This window comes from Ictidomys tridecemlineatus, chromosome 4 (assembly GCF_052094955.1).
Source record: "Ictidomys tridecemlineatus isolate mIctTri1 chromosome 4, mIctTri1.hap1, whole genome shotgun sequence".
In the NCBI taxonomy this organism is placed as follows: Eukaryota; Metazoa; Chordata; class Mammalia; order Rodentia; family Sciuridae; genus Ictidomys; species Ictidomys tridecemlineatus.
Window position 1 is genome coordinate 64,584,179 of NC_135480.1, and position 25,328 is coordinate 64,609,506.

Here is a 25,328-nt window from a genome sequence, read left to right on the forward strand (position 1 = left end):
GGGATAAACGTGGGGACAGACCGGGGGTGCCATCTGCACAAGGCCACTGTGGCAGGCCAGGCCTTAGCTGGAGGCCACAGTTACGTTCTGAACCCCTCAGGCCTTCCAAGGCGCGATGGACAGAAAGTGGGCTCTGGAACCAGACGCATGTGGGTCCAGCCCTGGCTCTGCTCTCGGCCTGGGCACACTTTCCACCATCCAGAGCCTGCGCTTCCTCCATGGGAAGGGCGAGCCCGCAGGAAGATGGCACCTGGGGAGCCAGGTGAGTGGTGGCTGCGCTCCCTCCTCCTCCTCCTGGTGTTGGAAAAGATAAGCCCTCAGCATCTCCTAAGTGGCAGGGACTCTAATGTCACCTGCCTCAACTCCCCAAGCTCCACACTCTACCCTGGCCAGGGCTCTACCGTATGACTCTTGGCTGCTGGGTCCCCAGGCCAGTCTCCAGGACCTGAGGGTGGCACGCTGCTCTCTCTGCCCTCTCTGCCTCCCCTTCTACCATCCGAGGCCTGAGCTGGTCAGAACACCCAGCAACCACTCCCCCAAGCAGGACTCGCTTCCCCCGACCTACCCAGCTCACTCTCCCACAGCCCAGCCATCCACACACCAGAGGCCAAACGTGACCGCCTCCCTCACAAAGGCGATGACTCAGAGATGCCAGCAGAGTGAGCTCTCGGCTGGAGTCAGGGCCCTGGCTCCTGCACACAGCTGTCCCCTCTCATCGATGGGAGGACGCAACCAGAGGACAGGTGAGTGCAAAGGCTTCAATACTAATACACATAGATGTGAAGGGTTTTTTTTAATATACCAGGGATTGAACTCAGGGGCACTCGACCACTGAGCCACATCCCCAACCCCACTTTGTGTTTTATTTAGAGACAGGGTCTCACTATTGCTGAGGCTGGCTTTGAACTCGAAATTCCCGTGCCTCAGCCTCCTGAGCCGCTGGGATTACAGACATGCGCCACCACACCTGGCCATAGATGTGAATTTTAACTCTAATACTGACTTGCTGGGTGACCCTGAGCGAGCCGTCACCTGCCTCTGAGCCTGTGTCCTCATTTGTACAGCAAGGATAATAATCCATTCCGCGGAGAGGCATTAAAAGGGTTAAATAAGAGGCTGCATTTGTGGCCTAGCAGCGCAGAGCACTTGCCTAGCAGGTGTGAGGCTCTGGGTTTGAGCCTCAGCACCACATAAAAAGAAATAAATAAAATACAGTTATTTTTTTAAAAAGGATTAAATGAGACCCAGTGAAAATCCCGAGGCCCGTGACCCCTGTGGATGCCGCGCAGCCGCCCAGGCCTTGCCCTGTGGCTCCCGCATGCGTCGATGCGTGGCATTGTGGTGTGGATGAAGGAAGGACAGCACTGTCTTCTATTTCTTAATCTGAAGCGCAATCCGGTACCACAGGCGCTTTCATCCATCTGCTTTACAAATGGAGACCTTCAGGCTCAGGGTTGGCTTGCCCAGTGTGGCTTCCCGGGACTCACCCCAGGCTGGGTGGCCATGCGGGGCTCACGGGGCTCTGCTCTGAGCCTGGTCCATAGGAGTGCTTGCTCAGCCAGGGAATCCCAGACCCCTGCAGAACCAGGAAATGGCTGCCTGGCTGCCTCCCAGCCCAGACGGATTAGAGAGCAGAAACCAGATCCTGCTGGGGATGGAACCCGAGGCCAAGGCAGGAGTGAGGAGTGACGCACTCGCCTCCGAGCCCCACATCTGGAGGGGTGCAAGGGCCTTGTTTTAATTCACCTCCCTCTGCCAGAAAGATGCAGGCCTCTTGGCCAAAGTTCAGAGCAGATCAGAAAGCGTGAGTCAGAGCCGGGAGGGGACACGTGCAAAGATCAGCAGCCCAGGAAGAGTCGAGGCCAGGGGTGACTCAGGGCCCATCAAGGCCACGGGGCTCAGCCAGATGGATGAGGAATCTTTTCTGGGTCCCGTGGGGCTGGGGCGGCCAAGAAGGCAGGAGGAAGACAGCCAGCCTGAGAGACAGACCCTCCAAACTCCAGGGGCACAGGGTCCTGAGCAGGAAGTGGAGAGGCTGCAGAAGCACCTGGGCCACTATGAACCTCTGGCTTTACTTCAAGGGTGTCCACATCGGGCAAATGCTGAGCCTCCCTGAGAAGGGGCCTTGGGGACCAAATGCTAGAGTTCAGATTTGAGCCTCCCATTCCCCAGGATATAATATCAAACAAGCCACTTAAACTCTATCTCCTCATTTTCTTCATCTGTAAGTTAGGGGTGCCAGTATGTACCTCAGAAATCGTGCTGGTTAATGGGCCAGCTCCTACAGAGCGTGAGTAGCGGCATCAGTACACAGGAAGCCCTCAGTCAGTGTGGGTGACTATCGTCAATGGGACACTATAGACAATGACATCACCAACTGCCCCGCACTCAGGGTGACAGCTGGCCTCTGGCTCCTCCTTCCCAGCATCCCCTTCAGCCTGGCCTCCGCCCTCAGCCCCTGCGTCCCCCTCTGCCTTCTTGGACGGCTGTGGATGGAAGGGAGCTTGGGGGTTACAGATGGGGACTAAGGCCAGTGGCCAAATGTGGCTGTCTCTGGGCCCTCCCTCCCCTCCTTCTCCACCACATCTGAAGCTGCACCTCGGTCCCCAGCTCCTGAGTCAGTGTAAGGGGCAGGGCTGGGGAAGGGAGGGGCAGGGCTGGGGTGAGGCAGGGCTGAGGTGGGACTGGTCCCACGGTAGGGTGGGCTGGAGAGGACAGGGCAGGAGGTGTCTCTGGCTAGTTCTCATAGTCTGTTTACAAGCTCTTCCCCAGCGGAGAGAGGGTCCTCCCACCATCTGGGAACCTGCTGGTTTGGGGTCATGACACTGGACAAGGAACCAGAGAGGGGAAGTGGAGATTCTTTACGTAAAGCTACACAGGAACCGGTGGCCAGGCTGAGACCCAGACCCCGGATCCAGAGGTGCATGGGGACTGGGTCGCAGAGGGTGTTGCGGCCCTGCCTGGGCCCCTGCCGCTCTCCCCCCAGCCTCGCCCCTCCACGGGGCCCCTTGGTGGCCTGCCATGCCAACCCACTCAGCACCACACTCTCCCCAAGTACCCCCAAACCTCAGGCCTTCACAGGTGATACCCAAGTCCAGCCTGGAGCTGCCACGGCCAGGCGGGGTGATGCCGGGAAGACAGCACCTCTTCCAGGAAGTCCTCCCTATCTGGCACAGGGTGCTCTCAGCCTCCCTCAATGGCCACTTCCACTGGGTGGACATTATCATTTACCTACAGGCCTGAGGGCTTCCGGAGGGCAGGGACTGGGCAGACTCCTCTGTGTGCCCTTGCCCACTACAGGGCCAGGCACAGAGGGACCCATCTGTGGAGATGCTAAAGGGATGGGTGGGTGGATGATGGACAAGGGAACACAGTGGCCACATAAATGCAAGTGGCCCACCCTGTCCACCCCCTCTATATCCACACCCAGCGGGACTCTGCAGTTTCTCCCACCAGAAGTGGAGTTTATTTCCCCTTCTTGAATCTTTTCCTTTGACCAGTAGAATATGTTAGAAATGGCAGTCGCCTCATCCCAGGTGAGGGCATGTGCCTCTGCCCTTCTCCCAGGACCTGGACACACCATGGAAACAATCTGAGTCTCATTGGTCAGAAGGTGAGACTCTGTGGACCATAACTAAGTCTTCCCTACCAAGGCCACAGAGATGTGGAGAACCCAGTTAAGACCAACAGAGCTGCTCACCTCACCCACAGCTGACCACAGATGCATGAGTGAGTCCTGAAGAAGGTTCTAGCTGGCCCATAAGTTTGTGAGCAACAACAAATGCTTATCATTTTACATTACTCAGCATCGGGGTTATTTGTTACACAGCAATAGCTAACTGGAAATGGAAATGGACAACACACAGTAAAGAGAGGAATAGAATGCCAGCCTCCTGCTATTCTCACCTTATAGACATCGTGACTGCCCAAAACAGCATCGAACAATGTGTAGAGGTCATTGAGCAGGGCTATCACCTCGATGGGCTCACTCAGGGCTGAGATGGTGGTAAAACCCACAATGTCACTGAAGTAGATGGTGACTTGGTCAAAGTACTCTGGTTCCACAGTTGCTCCCATCTTCAGAGCTTCGGCCACAGACCTGAAGGGATGGGAGGGACCCGGGTCACACTTCGAACAATCTGAACAGTTTGGAGGTTAGAGAGGAATGTTTAGGAAGAAATGTTGGGTTGAACGTCAGGGGACCTGGGACAGGTCTGCTGGTGTGCTGGCTGCCCTGGTAGCAAGTCCCTGTCCTTCTCTGAACTTGGCTTCTTCTGAGAGCATTGTGTCCCCTCCTTGTTCCCAGAGGTGTGGAGAGCAGAAATTCAACACCTGTGTGCTCAGCCCAGTGCCCATCACACGACCAGTGTCTACCAAAATATGTTGGATAAACAAACAGGAATGGATGAATTGAATGAGTTCACAGAACACTGATTTTTCTGAGCACCTACTATGTTCCAGAGAACATGTGTGGAGCCAGGCATGGTGGTGCACACCTGTAATCCCAGCAGCTTGGGAGGCTGAGGCGGGAGGATCGAGAGTTCAAAGTCACCTCAGCAATGGCGAGGCACTAAGCAACTCAGTGAGACTCTGTCTCTAAATAAAATACAAAATAGGGCTGGGGATGAGGCTCAGTGGTTGGGTGCCCCTGAGTTCAATCCTTGGTGCCTCCCACAAAAAAAATCTCAGAGTACATGCGTGGAGGCACACTGGAGTCCCTGGGCCACTCACGGAGGGAGCATCTGCGAGAGCAGCCTTTCTGTCTTCCGCCTCTCCAGCTCCAGCTCCTCCGTCCGCTCCTGGACCAGGCCCTCCAGGTTCTGGGAGTACTTCTCCAGCATCCACAGCATGGAGTCAGCGACGCTGGTCTTCTTGCCTTGATTGATGCTTTTGAACTGAAGATGGAACAACAATCTTTATTTTCCCACGAAGGTCAGTGTACCTGACCCTCAGCTTGGGAGTCTGGGGTGACCAGAAGGAACTGGACATAATCCCTGCCTGGAAGAGTCGGGCTGTTACGGGAGGTGGATGTGTAAGTAGACAGGGGGAGGGGGTTCTGATGGGGGCAAGGCACAGATGGCTGTGAGAAATAGTTGGTATGGGGGGACAGGCAGCGGGAGGATTTTCAGAGGAGCCCGGGAAGAGCACAGCACTGCCACCAACAAACATGACCCTACTGACCCTTCCTGGGACACTGTGGGCTCTCTTTGCCCTTCTCAAAGATGGAGAGGGGCTGGGGTTGTGGCTCAGTGGTAGAGCACTTGCCTAGCACGTGCGGGACCCTGGGTTTGATCCTCAGCACCACAAAAAATAAATAAGTGAAATAAAGGTACTGTGTCCAACCACAACTAAAAAATAGATATTAAAAAGAAGATGGAGAGAGAGATGGGTAGATGGATGGATACATGGATGAATGGATGGATTGAACATATAGAGGTTTTATATATATACATATTTGTACATACCTATATAGAATCTACATGTATTTTATATATAGGTATGAAATATAGATAACTATTTCTACCCCTCTATTCCTCTTCATATTCCCAAAATAAATACATAAACAAATACTGGCGGTGGTGGTGCACCTGGAGCTGAGGAAGGGCCTGCCCTGGCCGTGCACCTGACATCCGTCCCCTCCTCCCTCTGGATGCTCCTCTTACTCAGTGAACCTCACCTTGGCAACTTGCCACTGTGGCTGGGGATGGAGGGTGGGAAGGCGAGGCCCAGATGCTGCCCCACGCTTGATGGCTTGGCCTTGAGGAGCCGTGGCCCGCACACTCCACCCCCACCCGCAGGACTTGCCTGGCCTCGCCCGCTGCAGTCTCAAGGCAGCCTGGGGGACCCGGGGTGCTCTCATCTTCCCCTCCCGGACTCGGGAAGCAGCGCTATCTTGCAGTCACAAATGGCCTGTCCACTGGGTCACCAGGAGAGGCCCATCTAGGTGGAGCTCCACGGGCAGCTCCGCAGACAGACACACCTGGCCTGTGCCCTCTGTGTCTCATTCCTCCCCTGGAGAGCCCAGACACTTCTGTGCTTCTTAGGGAATTGCCACGGGATGAAGTGACACCTCGTTGGGGCTGGCTGCAGGAAGGCACTGATGGATGTCCCCGAAACTCGTGATGCTGAGAAAGCTCTCTTCAGAGCGTGGAGCTCAGGGAGGCAGCGCTGGCCTGGGCTGGGGCTCGCACTTAGCCAAGCACCGCCCATGGGTGGACCATGGCTCGTGGGTGCCCTCCTCTTCTGGGTAGCACTGACCTGGCTGTAAATCTGGTCCAAGCTTGGTCTGTCATCTGGAGCCTCCTCCCAGCACTGCTTCATTAGCCGGATACACTCGGGTGGCCCGTGGTCAGGGGACACCAGCGGCCGGCACAGGGGAGGGGGAGATGCCACCTTTCTGATGATTTCTGCAAAAAACCACCCCGTGAGCCGTGGGTCTGAGGTGCCCTGAGGGCTCATGGCAGGAGGGCAGGCTAGGCCTGGGCAGGTGTGCGGATGAACCCCAAGGATGTTCCTCACACGTCCCTCTTCTGTGCCCCAGGGCATGGCTGGCCACAGCTTTGCTCTTTCCTGAGTCTGCCCCCAGGGTGTGGCCGGGAACAGGTCTCAGGAGCTGGGAGAGCTAGGTTTGAATTCCAGGTCTGCCACCATCACTCTGAGGTGGCGGAGAAGACAGTGACCGCTCTCCGCCTGTTTCTCCTTCTGTGAAAGAGCTTAGTAAACGGGGCCCTGAGGCGCACACCTGTAATCCTGGCTCCTTGGGAGGCCAAGGCAGGAAGATGGAAAGTTGGAGGCCAGACAGAAGAACTTAGCCAGACCCTGTGACCAAGTGAAAAATCAGAAGGGCTGGGCTGCAGCTCGGTGGTAGAGCATCCGGGGTCCAATCCCAGAACTGGGGGAAATGAGTTCAGCGAACTGCCTCCTTGAGAGGGGTGCTGAGGGAGGGAGGAGGGGACGGATGTCAGGTGCACGGCCCAGGGCAGGCTCTTCCTCAGCTCCAGGTGCACCACAACCGACATTGCTTAGTTCCCAGCAAGGCCCACGAATGTGAACCTTGCCTCTGAAGCAGACTGGGAGGAAGAAGGGCTGGCCACCACGTTTGGGCTCCAGGGTCAGCAGATCAGAATAGGGCTTCAGTTACCATTTACATTCTGTGCAAGTTATGTCACCTCTCTGAGCCTTGGTTTCTACACCTATTAAATGGGCACGCAATACTACATATCCCATAGAACTGTTAGGGGGCTAGCAGGTCACCCTCCTCTGAGGAGGCCTGGGAGCCTCTTCTGATGGAGGTGGGAGGCCCTGAGCCAGTGAGGAGAAACCTCCTTCTGGATTCATGCCCCTTCTACTCCCACTGATGCCCCCACGATGGGGACAGTGCAGGAGTCATTGTCCCATTTTACATTCAGGGAAACCAAGGCTCCTACGGGCGAAGGAGGGCACCCATCTAGGGTCAGTAAAAAGCAAACACTGTAACTGGGCCTGATTTCCACCAAACCTGCCCAGAGGTTCCCACCATGCAGGCACAAAACCCCAAGTCGGGAGAGCCGTCTGTGCTTGTGGAGGAGTGTGTGTAGATAGAACCCACTAACCACACACACACACACACACACACACACACACACACACACACACACACACACCTCTGTTTTTCAAAAGTATGCAAACGATACTGTGATGAATAAAATACAAATGCATTTCAAAGAGTCACAGACTTCAGAACAGATTTTTGTCCTTGGATATTTTCATAGTCAGCAAATATTAAAAAGAGTCCTTTAGTTACACTTGTGACATTAAAATGTTCTCATATGCAAACAGGCTGGGAACAGCTGCCCCGGGCCAGGCAACCTCAGGCTAGTCTAATCTTGTGTTGTCCTCATTGGGGACACGCTTCCACACCCCAGGTACCCCTGGGATCCATCAGCTGTTGCGAAGATAACCCAGGTCTATGGGGCCTGGTGGGATGACTCCAGGGGACTTTAGGTTTATCAAACTTGAATCAAGGGACTTCCCAAATCCCACTTCTACTCCTTGCCTAGGAGCCCCTCCCCTTCTCATCTCACTGACTCCTCTTTGAAAACCCATTTTTGGGGCTGGCCAGTTGACACTGCAGGTACAAGTGCCTTGGAAACTGCAGAGGGCCATACACATATGGGACCTTAAAATGATGTTAGAGACAGGTGAGAATGAGGGACTCCCATGACCACATCCCTCAATCCACCCAGGCAGTATTTACCAAGCTACCCCTGTGCCAGGGCCTTGGTCTAAAGCAGGCACTTCACTGACTCTTACAGCTATGCTGCGAACGAGGTACCATGGGCCCCATCTTACAGATGAGGAAACTGAGGCTTAATGCTGAAAGGGATCTATTTGAAGTTGTAAAGCAAATGGGTGGAGTAACTGGCCTTAGGTTGGTGTCCCCCAAGTCTAAGCTCTGAACCCTGTAGTCCCTGAGGCTGGGAAGTCTTTGGAATAACAGCCCCATTCCAAGTTGGCCAGAGCATTCCAGGCTGGGTCCCTGCAGCCAACGTCTGTTGGTGGAGCCTGGCTTGGAGGGTCTTGCACTGGAGTGTGTCCTGCAGACAGGGTCTGGCTGGTCCTTGCCTCTCTCAGCAGGCAGATGTGGGGCGGGGGCAGCTGAATAGTGTTGGACAAATGGCCTGATAGAGCCCCTTCTCCTGTCCACTCCCCCACCTCAGAAACTTGGGGCCTATAATGCTCATTATTGACCAGGCAGTGATTCGGTAGAGAAAGGGGAGGGGACTAGGCCCCTATGAGTTCAAAGATTATCCATCAGGAGTGGCCGGATGGTGGGCTCAGCCCTGCCTCTGCCTGGCACTGCAAGCTGGAGTGAGGACAGGTCCTGAGACTGGACAGAGACAGCAGGGGGACAACTTCATGAGTAGCCTGGGGTTCAGAGAGGCCCGACGGAGAACACAGAAGAGAGGGGAAATTTCTGAAGTTGGTCCCTCCCACCAGGGCCAGAAGACAGAAAACATCTATACCCAAAGGTATGGGCACAGAGAAGCTCTTGGCGGAGTCCCACCAGGGCAGTAACCCGGCCCCAGCACTGAGCAGCCTGGCCACATCAGCCGTGGGGCCTGGGATCTGGATGATGTTTTAATTTTCTCTCCATTTTAAAGATGAGAAAACTGACGCTCAGAAAGGTGAAGTGATTTGTGCAAGCCCATGTGTAAGGTCACATGGTAAAACTGAGGTCTGTAGGGACACAGGTCTGGGCTGGGCGTGGAGCGAAGCCTTGGTGAGGGAATGAGTGTCGTGGACCGGGCAGTGCCATTGGGAAAGGAAGGGGCGAGAGTTTACCCTGAAACCAGCGTCTTTGGCCTAGAGCTGATCAGCTGCCATTTTGGCAGAGTTGCCAAGGGCCGCCTCGCCTAAGTCAAGGAAAGACCCCATTTCCACAGTCACTTTGCCTGTGAGGTTTCTTGAAGGCCACAGAACTCCCCAGCTACTGGAGACTCCAGCCAGGGACGGGCCAAGGAGCAGCAGGGGTTCTTACCTTCCGCTGGAAGATCCAAGCCGCCGTAGGGTGGGCTCCGCGTCAGCACCTCCTGCAGGATGATGCCCATGCTGAAGATGTCCCCTTTGAGGGTGCCCTGCCGGGGCCCCCCAGGTTCCCGCAGCAACTCAGGAGCTGTCCACAGCAGCTCTACAATCAGAGAACAGGGCCACATGCCATCACCCACTGCACCCCGGGCAGAGCAGGCCAGGGGCTTCAGGCCTGTGTCTCCTCTGTCCCCACCATACCCTGGGGGATAAAGCCTTCTGCTCTCCAGGAGTCACAGATGAAGGGCGGATCCATCCCCCTCAAGGACATAACACAAAAAGTGCCCCGAGGACTAGAGATCCCCACTCTACCCCTGCTTCACAAGCACCTGGTTTAAAGGTTTCAGGACCTGTCAGCCTCCTACCCACCCTGAGCTGACCTTCTGGGGCTGGCGGGGCAGACTGCTGGGCATCCAGGAGCTCCGCATAACCGTGGTCAGTGACCTTGAGCACAAAGCGTCCATCCACCACACAGTTCCGGGACTTGAGGCGGCCGTGAGGGAAATGTTGGTGATGCAGATACCGCATGCCCTGGGTGGGACAAGATGGGATCCACTAGGTCTCCAGGATGAATGAGAGGGACCAGGGTGTTCCCACGGCCCCTGAAGACTTTCCTGCCATGCCTCTCTTTTCGCCTGTTGCTCTAATTTCTCAAGGTGGAAGGAGCCCCAGCATGGGAAATGTGAGCATCTCGTGCCTCCCTGACTCCCCATCACCCCGTGGCTCCCAGGGAGGGTCCTTACGCGGATCAGATCCAGCAGCAGGGAGGCCTTGAAGGTCCAGTCAAGCTGCAGGGCCTCGTTCCGCAGCAGGTCCTCCAGGCTGCCCCGGGAACAGTACTCCAGCACCAGAGCACTGACCCCAGGGCCCACGAAAAAGCCCAGGCAGGCTGCCACGTTCTCGTGCCGCATGTCACGCATCTGCCGGGACAGTGGAGACCTTAGCCGACTCCACGGGACAGGAACACAGGCCTGGTGCTCAACCTACATCATACCATGCCCCTGGAAGGCATCAATTACCTCCCTGCAGAAGAAGGGATTGCGGAGGGAGGAAGAGCAGCAGAAGGAATCCTGCATTAGCAGAAAACAGCCTCCCTGATGTTTCAGACCCCACCAGGGGAGCATTTGCCAAAGCAGGACAGACGGACCCTTGTCTGGCACGGCCTTCCCCACAGACACAGTTCAGGGCCCCTGGTATTCTCTTCCCCCTTAGAGATTCCCAAGCTCATTGACATGTGCGGAGAGTCAAGAGTGGCCTCCAATCCTTTGACAGTCTTGCCATACAGAGGTGAACTCTGTCCCCTCTCCTGTGACTCCTGGGAACAACTGAATACAGTGGAAATGGCCTCCTACACATGTGTGTTCAGGACTCAGGAGACTGGCTGCTTCCGGTTCCTGTCTCTTGGAACACTCTGTGTTGGAGTCCTTCCACCTGAGTCCTCCCACTGGAGACCACGTGGAGAAGCCCTGAGACTATCAGGAGAGGGAAGATGTGACCAGCTTAACCAGGCAGGGAGCGTGTGAGTGAAGCCATGTTAGGCTCTCCCGACCAAGAATCATCAGTGTTTTCTGTAAAGGTCCAGATAGTAAATATTTTAGGCATTGTGGGTCTCTGTCACAGCTATTCGCCTCTGCTCTTATAACACAAAAGTACTCACAGACAATGCCTAAAGGAAAGAACATGGCTGTGTTCCAATAGAACTTTATTTATAAAGCAGGTTGTCCACCTGGTTTGGCCCATTTTCCAGCTAAACACCACTGAGCGATCCCCAACCAGTGCAAAGCAGATCAGAGTTGCCCACAAAACTGCAAGATATAAAATGGTCATTGTTTTAAGCCACTACATTTTGGGGGCACACTGTTACACAGTGGTAGACAACCGGAACAGCCCAGTGAAGGTTCTGAGAAGAGCTATGGCCAAAGAGAGAAATTTCCAAACTTGTGTGACTACATGCAGGACCTTTATTTGAGGAAACAGTTATTCACTTTGGTTGGAAGATGCCCACTGGGAAATGCCTAAGTTTACCTCCAGTCACTTAATCTCTCCAAACTTTATTTCAAATAGTGGTTGAAGGATATGGAAAATAGCATCCTCCAAGAAAAGGGGAACAACAGACCCCAGGGAGAAAAGGAGGACAGTGTGATTGGGAGGGGAGGAGGGGAAGGCCTACAATGTGTCCTGGGCTCTGGGCTCCCATCCTCTCCCAGAGACAATGGGTCCTGCAGAGAAGGCAAATAATGGGCTCCAGGCTCTGCACCTTCATCCCAGTGATGATGAGTTTCAAGCTTTTACAACTGTTTTCCTGAGTTAGATTTTTAACTTGCACAATTTCCTGACTGCCCAAGCAGCATGTCCTCAATCTTGAGTGATTAAGTCACACTAAACATCCTGCTATGATTCACTCTCATTAAGACCCATGAAACACAGACCCCTTTGTAACCAGTCACCATTTTATCCCCTGAAAATGTGCCATTCCACCCCGGCTGAATAAAGACAGCTTGCTGATCTGTTGAAGTCTGCTCCTGTTTTGGTTTCTTTTCTTTCTTTTCTTTTCTTTTCTTTTATTTATTTATTTATTTATTTTTGCTTATAGTGGTAATGTTGAAAATAATAATAAAAGTAACAACATTAATAAACTAATAAAGTTCACAATACATCGAAGGCATGCCCCTTGCCAGGGACAGTTCTAGGCATTCTGGATATTCCTGCTCTCCTTACCACTTTCTTAGGACTGGGTGTCTGGCTCCATCTTTATCCAGGATCTTCCCGAGCTCTACCTACCATCCCACACTGCCCTCAGGATAGTGCCAATCTCAGGTGAAGGTGTATATGTGGTTTGTGGGGACAAATGACCAGAAGCTCTGTAGGGAAAGAACCTCTCTTCTCCAAAGCCCAGCACACTGGCACATACATGATGCTTAATAAATAGCGGAGGAGTGTGTGAAAGGGTGGGGTGTGTACACAGGATGAGGACCCTTGATGGTGTTGAGATGCTATGTGATAGCACTGCTGGGGGACTGTGCCCCTGGGGTTATGATGAGGACCCTACTGGGGTGGCAATGGGGTGTAGGGATGCTGGCATGCAGGGGTGACAGTGACGGAGTATGCTATGCTGAGGTGCTGGCCATGGTTAGCTATCATGAGGACAGAGAGGACTTCTTCTCTGAGGCAGAGGCTTCCACACTGAGCAGGAACCAATCCAACCAGTAAGGGTCTCCTCACAGAACCCGTCCCCCCATGCCCTCTGCAGCCCTACCTTTCTCAGGAGGCTGAGGCAGCTCGGGCGCAGGTCAGGGGCTGTGCCTGCTTCAAACTTCTTCAGCCAAACCCGGTCTCCCTGTAGAAGGAAGAGCAAGAGTCTGTGCCGTTCTTGCTGCATAAACCCGAGGAAACCCTCCACTCCTCAGCCTCGGCCTCTTCCCCATCAGTGTACTGCTTCTGCGTGATCTGAGCCTGGTGGAGCTTGGTCAGCGGGGACCCAGCTAGAGTTAGGGCCCAGGCTTTGGCTGATGGACATGAGTTCTAGTCCTAGCTCTACCACATCAAAGTTCCTGCAAGTGAGGGGAGGAGGTGGCCTCAGGCTGGGCTAACGGCCACCCAGGTCTCCAGTACCCATGAGATGGGAATATGAAGCATGTTAGTTCTCACCTCCAGGTCAGCTTCACCCTGCAGGCCTCAGGCACCCTTGATGCCTAAACCCTGTGAGCCAGAGGTGGGGCTCTGTGACCCAGGGACATAGAAGAGGCCTCAGGCTGGACTCTGAACTTGCCCAGGCTCTGCCCAGCACCAATTTGGCCTCACCCACAGCCAGCTAGTTCTCTCAGAAAAACAGAAAAAAACATGTTTGGTATATCATTGAAACCTCCTCAACAGAAAGGAAAAGTAGAATCCCCCAGGAGGCCAGGTGGAAAAGAAGCAGCAAGAGTCTCATGTTGATTCCCACATAAACAATTAGTCTGGCTCCTCAACTGTGGGAGGCAAGAACATGAGGACCATACAGTGTCAATGAATTATTGAACTTGAGAATAACAGCCACCGAGAGACTGAGGTATCCTTAGAGTCTCATTGGTCTAACCTCTAACCTTCCAGCCTCCCTGGAGGCTGTCCTGGGCTGGGTGCTGCCCTTCACATCAAGGCTTGGGGACCAGGGACGGCACTTTCCTTGAGCAGAGAGGAGAGTGACTTAGGCAGTACCCAGGGACAAGTGGCCAGGAACTGGTGGTTTCCAAAGGTCAGGTCATGAACCAGGCTGGGCTGGGAGCTGGGATCCTGCTGCCTGGTTCTAGCTCTGCTTGCCAAGGAACCCAGGAAACCCACTGCTCCTACCTGGGTCGGTTTCTAGTTCCATAATAATACTGAGGCATAACACAGAGGCACAAAGGGCTGTGGGCTTCCTTAGCTTTTCCCAAACTGATTAGAGCTCCCCAGTGGGTATGTGGATAGCCGAGGCCCTCACCTGATACAGAGCTACATTCGTGGGCTCCTGGGTGGCTGACAGGCTCCTTGCTGACCCCTGGGCCATTGACCTCAGGCTCCCGCCATCTGTCACACTCCTCGATTCACTTGCACTGTCCACCTGCAACCTCTGGAAGGGGGCAGGCATGGTCAAGATCTAGCCCTGTCTTCTGTCCACTGCCTGTCCCACACCCTGTCCCACCCGCCTCGCACACCCATCTGCTCGGAGGCCGATGGAGGAAGGTGAGCTCCTGGGCTGTCAGCAGGATCTGTTGGGGACCCCTTGCCAATTGCAGCTGCTGGATGCCCAATCTGGAAGGGAGAGAAAGTGGGAGTACTACAAAGATCACCCCCACCTCCTTTGGCTGGTAGAACTGCCCGAGTCAGAGTCCTCCCTGATTAGCTCCATTTCATCTCCCAACAGACCCAGTGGGACTGGGCGGTCACTGAGCACTGACTTCACAGAATCCTCAGCCTCGGGCTCAGACCCGGAGTCTTCCAGGGAGAATTGTTTCCAGAGGTTCAGAGCCCCCTGGGGATGGTCCTGGCCAGCCCTGCTTTGTACAGATGGGGAGCTTAAGGGGATGAGTCTTATCCAGGGCCTTGACCAGTCCCCACTGTGGATGGAAAGGAGTGCTGAGGAGATGGAGGCTAGTGGCAGGCCCTGTGGGCCAGAGCCAGGCTCAGCCAAGACAGTCTCTTACCTGAAGAGGTACGCGAGGGCCCCACCCGCCAGCGCCAGGACACAGGCCAGCGCCAGGGTGAGGAGGCTGCCCGGAGGCTGCACACCTGGGGGGAAGCGGGGATGGACAAGAGTCACAGTGGTGGGGACAGCTCCCTTCTCTGACCCTCACTCTCTTCCTTGGTTTCTCCTCTGGGAAGTGAGGATGTGGATTCCTGCCCAGTCTTCCTGCCCTCAGGGCTGAGCCTCAGAATGGCCTCTAACTGGGAGAGTCCTGCCTGCTAGCAGAGGAAGCTTCACCGGCAGATGGCAGCGTCAAGTCCCAGCACTGCTGTCTGTGGTTTTGCCTTGGGCTCTCTGCCTCAGGACCCCAGGAGAGCCTTGGTCACATTCAGAGAAAAGTGGTCTTTTCTCTGTCAAGCCCCTTCCCACTAGACTGAGCTGCCAGACAGCAGGGCCTGTGACTTCCTCCTTTCAGTGTCCCTGGCACTTAACACAGGCCTAGACAAGGCAGCTGCTGGATAAAACGGAGAAATTCACTGCCACTTCTTGCTTGCCCCCTGCAACAGGCCACTTGCTACCTGCCTTGGCAGCCAGCTTCACTGTGGGAAGACACTGGCGACTGGAAGAGCCTTACTCTGAACCCAGATCTCTAGGCCTACACCAGGAGCCAGACAGGGGGAGGCTAGACCCCTGAGGGAGTAGGTGGGCGACTTGGCATGGGCAGCTCAAGCATCTGCCTGGACAGCTAAGTGAAAGAGGACACTGAGCCCTGCTGCCCAGCAGAGGGGACCACCCCTTCCTTCCTTTCTTGTCAGGTCACACAGTTGGTCAGCAGACTGTCAAGCTGCAACCCTAAGTATGTGACACCAAGCCCCTGCTCCCTGGTCCTGCAATCTATGGTATCAGCTGTGTACAGTATCCTCATGATAACCATGGCCATCCTGACTTAGAATTGGAGTGGCCATTATGGGATCCCTGAGAGAATTCAAACTCCAAGGCTGGTGTCCCTGCTCAGGATCCTGCCTCCTGGATCCCTCTTAGAGCCCCTCCACCTGCCTTTGCCCCCTCCCCCGCCTCCGTTATCCTGTGAGTTTTGCCAGCGTCTGAGCTGAGCACAGAGTGGATGTCAGTAAGTCCATGCTGGCTGGTTACCGACTGGATGGATTAAAGCCTGTTAGAGGACACCTCAGTGAGCCAGGCTGGGGGAGGAGGTGTGGGGAGGCTCTCCTCCAGGATCCATTGCCCCTGGCTGCCCTGTCATGGCCTGACCACACTGAGTGGCATGGTTTCTGGCTGTCCCTGTGTCTGCCACCAGACTGAACCTACTGGAAAGAGGGGCCTGGGTCTGATCTTCAAGAGAATCAGCCCATGAGGCAGGAAGGGTGTGTAATTCTCTCCCAGACCCTGGGGCTGAGCACAGTGGCTGGGGCAGCAGGGACAGCTGCTCAATCATTATTTGTGGAAGAAAAGAGAAGCCAATAAACAATCAGGTGAAGACTTCCCCCAGTCCTCTCTCACCAAGGGGATGCCTTGGACCTCACATCTAGCTGAGAGACAGATGGCACTAGACGTCCCCAGCATAGGACACACACCCTGTGAACACACTACAGTGCCATGTGCTCAGGGGCCATGGGAGCACAGAGGAGAGGCCCCAGGTTGACTGCAGAGCTGGTCGTGAAAGACAAAGAGGATGAAGGAGAGCTCATGACCCTGGGATGGAGGGTCACGAGCTCTCCAGGGAGAGAAAGGTACACAGTCAAGGGTGGCCCAAGAGGGAAATGTCTGTGGAAGAAGTTTGGGAGGGCAGGGAGAGCCCAGGTCAAGAGAAGTGTGGGGGTTGGGGGCAGGTTAGGGGTGCACACAAGCTTAGTCAAATCTGAGTTGCCCACTAGTGGTGGTGACCACCATAACTACATGTGCATTAGGGAACATGGGTGCACGTGTGTATACCCGTGTGTGTGCACATCTCTATAGACCTAGGCACGTGTGTCAGTGCAGTCTCTTAAGGGTGACACTCAGAATGGATGAGTGACAAGACTCAGAACCGTGTGGACCTCCTGGTCTCACACCCATGGTGGTCATGAGGAAAAGAAATCTTGCACTTAGTCAGAATATTTATGTTCAGCATGAGCTCAGTCACAACTCTATGTGTGACCTCCAGCAAGTGACCAAATTTTTCTGAGCTTCAGATGTCTAGTGGTAGAAGGAAACTAGACGGAAGAAGGAAAATAGCCTAGTTAGGAGCTGTGGAACATTTTAGATCAAAGAGAAGGAACATCTCTGTAAATGCTTTAACCCTTCTCATCTGAGGGAGGCCTTGCTCGGTCTCCCCTGGTGCTCCACAGCTGTTGGTTCAGTGTTCTCATGAAGTTTCATATCCTTTCTTTGCACCTGCTCCTGCTACTCACCTAAGATGGCCCATGTGGAAAACTTTAATGAAGGATGGATGGGTGGTGATGGGTGGATGGATGGATGGATGGATGGATAGATGGATTGGGTGATGGATGGATAAATGAATGGAGGATGAATGGATGGTGGGTTGTGAATAGATGGGTGGACAGATGGATGAATAGATGGATGGACGAGTGGATGATGAGTTAGTTACCTCTCATACACAGCGTATTGGGGTCAAACCAGCAGCTGGAGTCATGGACTGGAGGTGCCCCTCCTGGAAAGTGAATGGCCTTGCCCAGTGGCTGCACTTGCCATGTGCCTGTGTCCAGAATGTGGGTGGGTACCAGCTGGTTTCCTTGAGCATCTGTGTCCAAGATGACATATTGGGCCAGCCTTCTGCCCCTCTTGTCCGTTCGTATCCTCTGGCTAAAGCCTGCCACATTGAGAGCCCCTGTATGGTCCCCTAAGTGAGCTCCTGAGAGCCCTGCCCCATGGCTCCCAGAGTGGTTCAGGGCATGGGCCAACAGGACAACAGCATCATAGATGGTTCCAAAAAGAGGAGACACCTGTGGAAGAGAAGCCCCCCACTGCAAAACCCCACAATACAGGCTCCCAGGCATCTCTGGGCCTTGGTCTTTCTACTAATAGCAATTGTTTAGATAACTGCTCCCCCTTGTCCTCAATACAGTCCTCTCTGAGGCCACCAGATCCCCTCAGTCCCCATAGCCACCCCCTTTGTCACCAACTCTGAGGCTTCACAGGTATCTCAAACCTTCCCAAAGCAAAGCTCCTGGTCTAGCTCATTGTTCTCCATCCATCCTCCTCTGGCTGCTTCTGAGTATTCAGAGCTCAACTCCAAGGCCCCCCCAGGGGCTACCCCCTCCCATTCTGCCTGTGCACCATTCCACCCCAGGCTCCCCCATCACTGGATCCTCTTCTATTTTCTTGATGGCATTTCACACTTAAATTTGGTTATCTTGTCCCTTGGTTATTGCCTGTCTCCAGAAGGAAGCCCTTGAAGATCAGGTCTGTCTCCTATATCACCAGGCTCCCTGCACAGTGGCACATATTAGGAAATAAGTCTACGTTTTTCAGATGAATAACCGATAGAATGACCCTCCATCAACACCTGCATCCCATCAGGAGCTCCAGACATTACTCTCTTCTTATCACTAAGAAACAGAGATGCCAAGGGACACTTGAGTCCAGCCAAGTCCTAGAAGCCACAACCAAGTCAGCAGCACATCCTGTCTGCCGAGTCCTCAGACGTGCTGTGATGTCATGCCATCCTACCCCCATTCCCACCTGGCACTTCCAGAAGGCCAGGAAGGCCTTTGGCAGGGGGGACCCCCAGCCTCCAGGTGTATGAGAATCCTAACGCACCTACCTGCTCTGGCTGCAGGTGGGCAGCCGCCTGTGCATCCATGCTGGCAGCAGCAAAGTCCTTGTCTTTGGGGCCAGACTCCAGGGTGACAGTGAGCACTGCATCGTAGACCTCCTGCAGGGGCCCGGTGTCACCCAGGGCCTGGTAGGAGCGGTTGTGGTAGGGCAGGGGGAAGAGCAGTGTGTCGTAGGGCAGGAAGACCAGCCTCCCGCCCGCCAGGCCCTCGGCCCAAGCGCGGCTCAGCAGCGCGGTCTGCTCGGAGCCCCCCAGCAGCGCCGAGTGCATGCACAGCACCACAACTGCAGGGAGACAGCAGGGTCACCTTTGCAGCCTGGTCTAACTGCGGCCTTCCCTGAAGCCCAGAATTCTTTGGCTTAAGAGCTGCTCAGAACTCTTCTCCACTCCCTGCCCCACATCAGGCTGCAAAGGCAGAATTTCCCCTGTCTTCTCCCCAAAACCATTATGGCCATGGCCACCAAATCTGGATTTGTATGAACCCAGCCCTCCCAGCCTCCCCTCCCTGCATGCCCATCTGATAATTTTGTTCAACTTCCCACCCTATCTCAACCCTCTGACCTTGACAATTACTAATATTTAATAACAGCTTTCAATGTATGTGACCCTTGCTTTTGATCATATGACAGCACTGGCCAAGCATGGTGGTGCATGCCTGTAATCCCAGTTGCTCGGGAGGCTGAGGCAGGAGTATTGCAAGTTCAAAGCCAGCCTCAGCAATTTACCGAGGCTGTGAGCAACTTAGACTCTGTTTCAAAATAAAAAACAAGCGTCTGGCTCAGTGGTTGAGCATCCCTGGGTTTAATCCCTGGCACCAAAAAAAAAAAAAAAAACAAACTACAACAGCACTAAGAAGTATGTTTATCAGCACCTGCATCCCATCTGGAGCTCCAGACACTACTGTCTTCTTATCACTAAGAAATAGAGATGGCAAAGGACACTTGAGTCCAGCCTCAGATGAGGATACTGAGGCACAGCGTGGTTAAGGAATTGCCCCAGAATACGTCACCACCAACGTGCTAGAGCCAGGAGTTGGACATAGGGCTGGCTCACAGTTTATAATCCTTTAAATTTTTTTCAAATGAAGAAGATTCCCATATCATAAAACTCGCTCTTTTACAAGTGTGAAAGTGTACCATGGCTTCAGCACATTCAAAAGGGTTGTTCAACCGTTGCCATTATTTAATCCAAGAGCATGTTGGTCACCTCCATTAGTAGTTACTCCCCATTCCTCCCTCCTAATCTGTCTCTGTGTAGATTTTCCTGGCCTCCCTCCTAATCTGTCTCTGTGTGGATTTTTTCTGTATCTTTCATCTCAGTGGACTTGTACAACATGCATTCTTTGTGTCTGGCATCTTAGTGTGAAGTGTTCTGGGCTCATCTTTGTTGTGACATGTCAGGACTTCATTCCTTTCAATGATTGCATCATATTCCGCTATGTGGCTGACCACATTTTTGTTATCCATTCCTCATCAGCTTATACTTTTTTTTTTTTATACTAGGGATTGAATCCAGGGGCACTTAACCACTAAGCCACACCCCAGTCCTTTTTGTATTTTATTTAGAGATAAGGTTCTCACTGAATTGCTTAAGTCTCACTAAATTGCTGGGGCTGGCTTTGAATTCCAGATCCTTCTGCCTCAGCCTCCTGAGTTGCTGGGATTACAGGCATGTGCCACCACACCCGGCCAGTTTGTACTCAGCTGTGGCCATGGGCAGCATCCTAAAGGTCTAAGCAGATATGGATACATTCATCTTTGTCTTAGTAAAACAGCTTTGGTAATAAGGAAGCCAATTGCCTGTCCAGGCACCAGGACCCTGCCCAAGATAAAGGTCCACATCAGATTTCCTCAGCTCCGTCTCTCTTCCCCACTTGGCTCCCTAAACAGGGCTCCAACCACAGCACAAAACAGCTACTGCTTGTTTGGATGTGTCCCCGTTTCCTATTGCAATTCTTCTTTTTCCAGAAAACCCAGGAAAGTGGAGCCACCAAGTAAGGCTAGGGAATCCTCTTGCTGGGGTTTGAAGCCCCTCATTACATGGAAGTAAGAGTCTTGAGCCCTGGGTCTCAGCTGAATCCCTGAGTGGCCATGCTGTGTGAGCCAGTGGCCACAAGTCACCCACTCTGGAACCAGATAATGTGGAGAGAGACCACCAGGATGGGGCAGAAATGGAACCAGTCTTTGTGTCCTATCAGCTATGTTTGATTTCTGCTCAGTGTCCCCCAAACGCCCCTTAGCCCAAGTTGGAAGCGCTGTTCTACGTTTGGCCCCTAGGGGAAGCTGACTCACACAACTGGGGATGAAGCCACTTAAGCGGAAAAGCCTTCATCCTTTGTAAGCTGGTGCTCACTGTGAACCCGCGCTGTTCTGAACTCTTTATTTGCAGAGGTCCGTTTCATCGTCACAATCCTACGAGTTAGGGGCTTTGATTATCCTTGTGCTATGGATAAAGAAACCACAGCACAGAGAGGTTTGGTGACTTGCCTGAAGTCACACATCTGGAAGGGCCAGCAGTGGGATACCCACAAGTATGTCCAGAGAATGCCCTGTAAGAGTGTCACCTACACTCCTTTGCATAAGCTGGTCCCTCACCCAGAATACAGCTGCCTCTCATCTCCATTCTGCAGTCAATTTATTGTCATCCCTGCCCTAATGTCACCTCCCTACACCCAAGCAGTTCAGATTGAGACGGGGGAAAGGCCAGGCAGTCCATGTAGGTAAGAATGATGAGTCCCAGTGGCTCAGGAGGCCCAGGCAGGAAGATTCCAAGTTCAAATCCAGCCTTGGCAACTTAGCGAGGCCCTAAGCAACTTAGTGAGACTCTGTGTCTAAATAAAATATAAAAAGGGGCTGGGGATGTGGCTCCATGGTTAAGCACCCATGGGTTCGATCTCCAATCTCAAACAAAAAACGAAAGAAAGAAAGAAATGAGAAAATTGGCCAATGAGGGTTCGAATCAGTCAACAGGGGTAAAAATAATGAGGGTCAAGAAGACGGTAAACAAAGGGTTGCTGACTGGAATTTTTCAAGAAAAAAAAAAAAACTTCTGAGTTTGTGCTCCTAGACACGTGTACGGGGAAGAAAGGAAAAACAATGATTAATGAAAGAGAGATGTTCCAAAGGCTATCAAAAAGGCAAGTCACTTTTCAGCTCCCCAAATCCCCTTCTCTCTGGAGGAGTCTGTTCTCCATCACTTTCTTAAATAAATCTGGCTACACTTGCTTACCTCAGCTGTTCACGGTTTCATTCTTCGATTCCGTGGAACACGAACTCAGTACCAATCACCAATAAGATGGATATCAAGATTCCCTGACCTTGGGTTCTTGTGTGCCCCTCTGCACCCCTGTCTCCCCACCAAACATGAGCTCCTCACAGCTGGGGCCCAGCTAGTCTTTCCCAGGTCCCCAGAGCCCAGCAGGGTCTGGATACACTTCACCTTGATGTACTCACAAAGCAGAGTGCCTAGGAACTGAGTCTACTAAGAGGAAGTTTCCCGGGCCCCCACCAACCCTTGCTGCCTGAAACGCACTCTCAAGTGGACGCAGTCTCATTCTGGTCTGTTCTATTCTGTTTTAAAATACTCAATTCTACTTTTTTCTATCTTTTTCTGTTCCACCTCACTAGTGAATCATGATTCACTAAATTGATTTCCTAACCCACATGGGCCACAAACCCCGTTTAGATTCACCTGAGATCCCATCTGCTTGTCACTTCCCCAGACACCATGTCTGTCCCTGGCTGGTGACCTCCTTAAGGATGGACACCTTCTCCAAGGAGCCTCTCAGAGCCCCCGGCTCAGCCCCTTCTCCTCTGGCTCTGCAGGCCTCTCAAGATGGTTCTGCCACTTCTATCAGAACCGGTTGCTCACACATCTGTCTCCCCATCCCTGGGGATCCATCGCCATGTCTGTCCTGTTCACTGCTGTGACCCAGCACCTCTGGGACTTAGTGAATGCTGGAAGGATCATTAGGCAATAAACCCATGGAGGTTATGATTCTAACCACCAGACCAAGACTGGCGCTCACTCCTGGGCTCAGATGCTGCCACCCTTTCATGACCTTCCCATCACCGGCCAAGAACCTAGGAGGCCTTGAGCTCCCACCCCAAGACTGACATTTGGACCAGAGCGCAGGATCCAGGTGTGCTACATGCCAGCTGTGTGACCTGGGCAAGTTCCTTCTCTGAGCTGCCAGAGACTGCAACAGGACAAGCTCACCGGGTTGTTGTCCGTGAGTTAAACACAGAGCAACCATGTCTGATGAGGAGGAAGCCCACATGGTGGCCATAGGAAGTGCAGGCTGCCCACAGAGAAGAGTACCTGCGTGCTTACCTTTCAGGCCGTCCATACTGCAGAGCTGCTGTAAGACCTCCGTGGCACCCTGTTCCCCAGGTCCCAGAGAGGTCACCAGCCCCACAGGCAGCCCCTGTGTCCTGAAACTCATGGCCAGCTGCTGGGCTGTGGCCACCCAGATGTCCTGGTGGGAGGACACAATGGCCAAGCGAGCCCAACCAAAGTATCTCATGACAGTCAGCAGCACCTGGGCAGCAGAAGGCAAGGTGGGCACTGATTCACGGCCTCCCTCTGGAGCCCCACATGCCCAGGAGAAGAGGGTCTTGCCCCAGCTTTGTGCCAGCAGGGCGGCTGCTGGGCAGTAGCCAGGATTGACAGGGCCCACAAAAGCAGCCACAGTGTCCTTGTGGGTCAGGAATGTGGCCAGGGCCTGAGGAGTGTGGCAGCCTGTAGGCAGAACCATGGAAGCCAGATGTGAGCCCGGCAACAATGAGGGGTCCCGGTTGACTCTGTCCACAGCCAGCTGGGCAGCCACACCAGGGAGGGCCTGGGCAAAGATGGGGTCACAGTCCCAGGGACCCAGCACCCCCACAGTGAAGGTACCCGTCCCCCAGGCCAGATGAGCAAGGGAGCCAGCCCACAGGAGGGCACCCCAAAACACCACAGAGGGAAGTGGCAAAGAAGAGGTTGTTCCTGGATGACTAAGAGTAGGCCCCTGGGGACCCTGGCAGGGCAGGACAATCTTCCCGTGTGGCGGCATCCGGTCCCAACCTTCAGGGTACAAGCTCCCTGCGGCCCTGGGGAAAGGGGGATATGGAAAAGGCTTGCTTTCTAGTATTTTCTAGTAGTATTTCCGGGCAAGATTGAGAGGCAGACACCTCCTCCCAGAACCTCAGTCTCCTTGTTGGTAAATCAAGGGACTTAGACCCATGAACTCCAAGGACTCTCCACAAGAGTTGGGGGGCCTCACATCCTCCCAGGACAGGCTCATAGTCTCATAATGCCCACATGAAGCTTTGAGCTGCAGTTCAAATGCTCTGTGTATGGGCCATGGAAACAATTAGCCAGACCCGACCCCCTATTTCCAATGTTGGAAACCTGGGCCAACCTTGAAGCTTTCTGAGCCTTATTTTCCTCCTCTGTGAAATACGGGCAATAAAACCTACTTGATAAAGCATGATTGCAATGATTAATTGACATCCTGTGGAACCCTTAAGCATAGTCTCTGGTACTTAGGTATTCAATAAATCCTCCCTCTTTCAACATAGAGTTGTTTCTTCCAGTACTGATCTTTAAAACAGAACAGGTTCTCCTGGTGCCCCTCAAGTGTCCCTGCCTCTTTCCCTCCAAGCCCAGCACCATCCCACAGCCCTTTACCCTAGTGGACTCCACAGACCCTAGCAACTTATGCAAGTCCAGATGCAGGGACCTCACCCTTCAGTGTGTGCATGGGAATTGTGGCTGGTCAGTTAACCCTACACGTGCTCCTTCCATCTCTGACCTCCCCCACAGACCTGGACGCAGAGGCCTTTCCCTCCCCACTGTGCAGACAGTAGACTAAGGAAATCTGACGTGCTAGCAGAAAGATAGGATTTGAGCCAAGGCAGTTCAGCTCATCAGACACCCCACACATGATGACCTCTACCAGGACACTTGAACGATGACATTTCCCACTTCATCCTACTGTTTCTGGGCCTTGATGTGCAACTGAAGTCCCTGCTTCTACCTCCTTCCTGGCTATTGCACACTCTCCACCCATGGACACTGCCTTCTTTCTTCCCACCATGTATGCAGCCAGTGTGTGAGCTGCATAGGACAGATCCACTCTCACCTTAGGGAACTACCAGATTGGGAGGGAGGCAGGTCCCAGGCAAGAGAAGAGCTGACCACAATTTTGGATTCTAGGCAGAAGGACCAGGGAAGAGGCCCTGTGGGTAAGGAGAGGGGCATGGGGGGCTTCCTCAAGGAGGCAGAGCTCAAACAAACCCAGCACTTGAAAGTGTGGATCAGGAGAGTGCAAGGAGCCCTCTGAATGCCAGCAGCAATGGCCTGTGTAGAGTAGCTCCTTAGAAATCAAGTTCAGTGCAGAGGAATAGAAAGGCCTCAGACTCACAAAGAAGAATCAACCCTGTTTTTTTTGCTTACTAGCCCCTAACCTTGAGGGATCTGAGGTCCTTGTAGGTCCAGTTCTTTCACCTACAAAAAGGAGATGAGAATAGCTACAGAATTGTGAAAACTAAAATGTGTACAGTATCTACAGTGGGACTTGAATAAGGAGACGTGAACTAAATGGAACCGTCACCGTCATCATCACCATCACCATCTTTAGATCCTCAGGGGAGTCAGGAGTCAGGTGTACTGGGGTGCAAATAGAGCTGGACAGGGAGGTGGGAGGCCTCAGTTCCCTGCTAGACCTCAGCCTCCCCATCTATAAAAGGAGCCAGTTTGCAGGGCTGGTCAACCCTGCACCCTGCTGGCCTATGATGCTCTGGTTCTCTGAACTCTAGGTTCTGTGAGTTGGGGTGGGGGACTCTT

General features: G+C 53.5%; 1 protein-coding gene across 1 annotated transcript in view; it reads right to left on the reverse strand.

Annotated features, from left to right (window-relative positions):
• The window catches only part of LOC101969867 (guanylate cyclase D), a 32,523-nt gene extending 8,970 nt beyond the window's left edge, over positions 1–23,553 (reverse strand). The window contains exons 1-13 of the mRNA XM_005323322.2: positions 22,833–23,553; positions 18,489–18,784; positions 17,313–17,667; positions 14,727–14,811; positions 14,238–14,334; positions 14,024–14,152; positions 12,824–12,904; positions 10,311–10,487; positions 9,948–10,098; positions 9,521–9,670; positions 6,259–6,407; positions 4,732–4,895; positions 3,907–4,099 (exon numbers count right to left, since the gene is read on the reverse strand). Of these exons, the coding sequence (XP_005323379.2) occupies positions 3,907–4,099; positions 4,732–4,895; positions 6,259–6,407; positions 9,521–9,670; positions 9,948–10,098; positions 10,311–10,487; positions 12,824–12,904; positions 14,024–14,152; positions 14,238–14,334; positions 14,727–14,811; positions 17,313–17,667; positions 18,489–18,784; positions 22,833–23,553 (2,748 nt within the window). The remainder of the gene's footprint in view (positions 1–3,906; positions 4,100–4,731; positions 4,896–6,258; positions 6,408–9,520; positions 9,671–9,947; positions 10,099–10,310; positions 10,488–12,823; positions 12,905–14,023; positions 14,153–14,237; positions 14,335–14,726; positions 14,812–17,312; positions 17,668–18,488; positions 18,785–22,832) is intronic.
• Between the last annotated feature and the right edge of the window lie 1,775 nt (positions 23,554–25,328).